General features: G+C 36.1%; 1 protein-coding gene across 1 annotated transcript in view; it reads right to left on the bottom strand.

The window, feature by feature from the left end:
- Nucleotides 1-4,231, bottom strand: part of IL1RAPL2 (interleukin 1 receptor accessory protein like 2) — a gene marked incomplete at its 5' end in the record, with an annotated part of 47,968 nt that overhangs the window by 20,032 nt on the left and 23,705 nt on the right. The window contains one exon of the mRNA XM_077761739.1: nucleotides 3,090-3,233. Coding sequence (XP_077617865.1) covers nucleotides 3,090-3,233 — 144 coding nt within the window. The remainder of the gene's footprint in view (nucleotides 1-3,089; nucleotides 3,234-4,231) is intronic.

Genomic DNA, 4,231 nt, shown 5'->3' with positions numbered 1-4,231 from the left:
TTTGAGTTTCCATCCAGGAATATAAAATATTTGAATTCCCTTTCCTAATGAAAACTCTTTTTTTTTAATGTTTTTTAAATTTATTTCTAGGAGAGAGAGAGAGAGACAGTATGAGCAGGGGAGGGTCAGACTCTGAAACAGGCTCCAGGCTCTGAGCTGGCAGTCAGCACGGAGCCCGACGCGGGGCTCGAACCCACGAACCACGAGATCATGACCTAAGCGAAAGTTGGACGCCTTAACCGACTAAGCCACCCAGGCGCCCCATCCTAATGAAAACTCTTGAAAACCCTTCCCCCAAATTACATTTTTTCCCCTAAAACAATTGGTTTGGAATCAATAAATAATTCTCAAATAGAAATCCTCTAGATTATTTGGCATCTTTGACCACATGGGACACATTGGAAATATAGACACAAAATGGACTATTTTATCCCTGAAATGTCCTATGATGCTAGCATGAATTTAATCATATCAGTATGTACTATAGCTGACCAGTTAGTCTGGATTATTGGGTATGCATGATGAAAATAATTAATTATTGCAGATTACCTTAATAAATTACATCGTCACTTACAAAGAGTATTGGCAAATTGCTTATGCATCTTTTACATTCCCGATTGGATACTTTAGCCAATTGTTGGCACAGTGACTTTTTCCTCAATAGCACAATTCATCTAGTTATTTTATGCATGCATGTAAGAAGTCAGATTTTTCTACATTAATTGTTGTATAAAGAAACAGCACAACTGACCACATTTTCATATATATATTGTTGGAGCATATAATTATGGTCAAAACAGGCCCTAATCTCTCACTTTGAAAGTATGTCTGAATAAGGGTCTGTAATACTTCTAAATGGGCTGCTATATGGTTAAATAAGTACACTGCTTTGATAAAGAGCATGCATATGTACTCATCAAACAGAATTTCTCTAATTTACTATGTAAATATAGTGAATTAAAACCCACTCATATTATTTACACAATAGAAACCATAGGACCAAAATCAAAGATTCCTCAAAAAATAACTTTTTTACAGTTACCACTCTGCCCTTCTTTTATCACTATAAAAATAAACAAAATTATGAGCCCTTCTCCTTTGAGGAAAGACCATGATCTTANAACCATAGGGCCAAAATCAAAGATTCCTCAAAAAATAACTTTTCCACAGTTACCACTCTGCCCTTCTTTTATCACTATAAAAATAAACAAAATTATGAGCCCTTCTCCTTTGAGGAAAGACCATGATCTTAGCAAAACAAACAAAACCTCGAACTTCCATTATTTCAACATAATGAAAACTAAAATTTAACCTGTCTTTTTAATGACTTACAAATGGACTTCTTTTTAATCTTGGTTTTCCCAAGGCATTCCACACACATATTTCCAAGACTTACAGTAGTTCGTGGGTGAGGGCTTTATGCACAAGGAGTGACATGTCATGATTTCTTATTGGTATTGATTTGAAATATGGTAATTTATTCTCTTGAAAAATCAAGTCATTTGAATGTTCAAAGAAACAAAGCCCAATAAAATGCCTTATTGTTATTTCATTCATATGATTTCCAAGGACCATAGATGGCAAACATAAAATTATAAGCTACATTTGGAATTTCTTTTTTTCTTTTTAATTTTTTAACTTTTTATTGATTTGAGAGGGAGAGAGAGAGCGTGAACAGGGGAGGGTCAGAAAGAGAGGGAGACCCAGAATCTCAAACAGGCTCCAGGCTCTGAGCTAGCTGTCAGCACACAGCCCGACTCGGGGCTCGAACCCATGAACCATGAGATCATGACCTGAACCGATGTCGGACGCTTAACCGACTGAGCCACCCAGGCGCCCCTACATTTGGAATTTCTATCCTTTGATGTCCTTTTTCTTTTCCTTATAGTTTATTGTCAAGTTGGTTTCCATATAACACCCTGTGCTCATCCAAACAAGTGCCCTCCTCCATGCCCATTACCCCCCTTTCCCTCTCCCCTTCCACCAACAGCCCTTAGTTTGTTCTCAGTATTCAAAAGTCTCTCATGGTTTGCCTCCTTCACTTTCACCAACTATTTTTCTGCTTCCCCTCCCCCATGGTCCTCTTAAGTTTCTCCTGTTCCACTTATGAGTGAAAACATATGGTATCTGTCTTTCTCTGACTGACTTATTTCACTTAGCATAACACCCTCGAGTTCCATCCACGTTACTACAAATTGCCAGATTTTATTCTTTATCATTGCCATGTAGTATTCCATTGTATAGATTAACCACATCTTTTTGATCCATTCATCTGTTGATGGACATTTAGGCTCTGTCCATGTTTTGGTTATTGTGGAGAGTGCTGCTATGAACATTGGGGTCCATGTGCCCCTATGCATCAGCATCCCTGTATGCCTTGGGTAAATTCCTAGCAGTGCTATTGCTGGGTCATAGGGGAGTTCTAGTGTTAATTTTCTGAGGAACTTCCACGCTGTTTTCCAGTGGAGTTGCACCAGTTTACATTCCCATCAATAGTGTAGGAGGGTGCCCATTTCTACACATCCTCACCAGCATTTGATGTTCTTTTTGATTGTGGTTCTATAATCACCCAAAATATGTGGGTCCAGATGCACTGTGAGCCTTAAAAAGAGAATCTCAATAGCTTTTAATCTATTTCCTAAATGATTTTTTTTCAATGCCAGGAGTGGCTAAAAATTGTCTGTACCTGCATTTGAATTTTATGGAGGAAAATAATGTAGTTTATTCTTATTTATTTCATAGTAAGGGAAAGGGTTTTGAGAGCAATTGTTTTAGCTCATGATCAACTAATATCTCTTTGTTAAGCTGTATATGTCAAACATATAGAAAAATCATAAAAATAAAATCATTTCAAAGAACATCTATATATCCTTTATCCAGATTCACCAGTTTTTAATGTTTTCTCCCCTTTGCTCTCTTTCTTCATAAATGCATAAAGCTTTTCTAAACTACTTGAGGGGTGACATGCCTTTGTCATAGCCCTGTAACTCTAAATATTTCATCATGTATCTCCTAAGAATAGGGATATTTTCTTACATAATCACAATTCATGCCCTTTAATTGAGTTTGAACAACAGGAGAGAGCTTACCATTGGTAGTTTCATCACCCCCAAAATGCTGTCGGTAGAAGAGCATTAGTTCAATATTGTAGCATTTGTAGATGACCACAAGCAGTATGAAGAGGAGGAAGACTGCTCCCAGGCCTCCTGCAAGTTCAATTTTGTAGATTAAATCTGGAATCAACAGAATAAACAGGAAAAGGTAATTAAATCAGCAACATTTGGGATCTAGTCCGTAAGATGTACAACCCATTATTTTTTTCTTTCCAAAAGATTCTTGCTTAATACAGTATGTAGCTCTGTTCTCAACAAATTTCAGTAAATCAAATTTTCATAAAATTAACTATTTGGATTTGAGTAATTTTAGTGTTGAAAGTGATGTCTAGCTGAAAAGGAATAGGCACTCAATTTGTTTTGATCACATCTAGATCTCACATATATATTTGTTTTAAGTGTATTTCAGGGAAGTGTTCCCAGGTCTAGGGCCAATATTTTGTTGTTTCTGTTATCTTATTGACTTAGCAAGATTACCATCTAGTACTCCTCAGGCCACTGGCCCTATTCTTTTACATGAGAACAGCATCATAAAATTATTATCAAAATAAAATTCAATTCAATGAGCTTACAAGACTTAACTGTTTCATTTAACCCTAAGAACATAATTTAATAGAACATAACCTCGGAAAATTAGCTTATCTATTTCCCCTACTTATTTCAATAAATGACTATCATATGTATATGATATAACATGCCCAGTGGGGCTAAAAGAGAATGATGTTAATAAGGAGTATTATGAGNGCTGAGGGGAACCATAAAGAGTAGGGATAAGAAATTAGAATCTATCTGTACTGCCTGCTGTAAGAGGTGGTCATTTTGAAATTTTTTTAATGTTTTCATTTATTTCTGNTAGTTCCCCATGAGCCATTGAATGCCTCTATATGGGGGTAATGCAAGCTTGCTTATGAGACCTGTGTGGGGCTACAATATCAAAATCTTTGCTGATTTTCCCACCATCTTACATCAATGCATTCTTAACAGTCAGTGTGAAATGGACAGAGCGATATGATTTTTTTGTTTCTCTGGAAATTGACTTTTCTTTGATCTTAGGACATTGACTTGATTCAACATTTTTTTTTTCCTGCTGTAAAATGTTAATTTTTTTTTTTATATAT

The sequence above is a fragment of the Crocuta crocuta genome, unplaced genomic scaffold (assembly GCF_008692635.1).
Source record: "Crocuta crocuta isolate KB4526 unplaced genomic scaffold, BGI_CrCroc_1.0 scaffold2350, whole genome shotgun sequence".
Lineage (NCBI taxonomy): Eukaryota > Metazoa > Chordata > Mammalia > Carnivora > Hyaenidae > Crocuta > Crocuta crocuta.
This window is presented reverse-complemented; position numbering and strand designations above follow the sequence as displayed.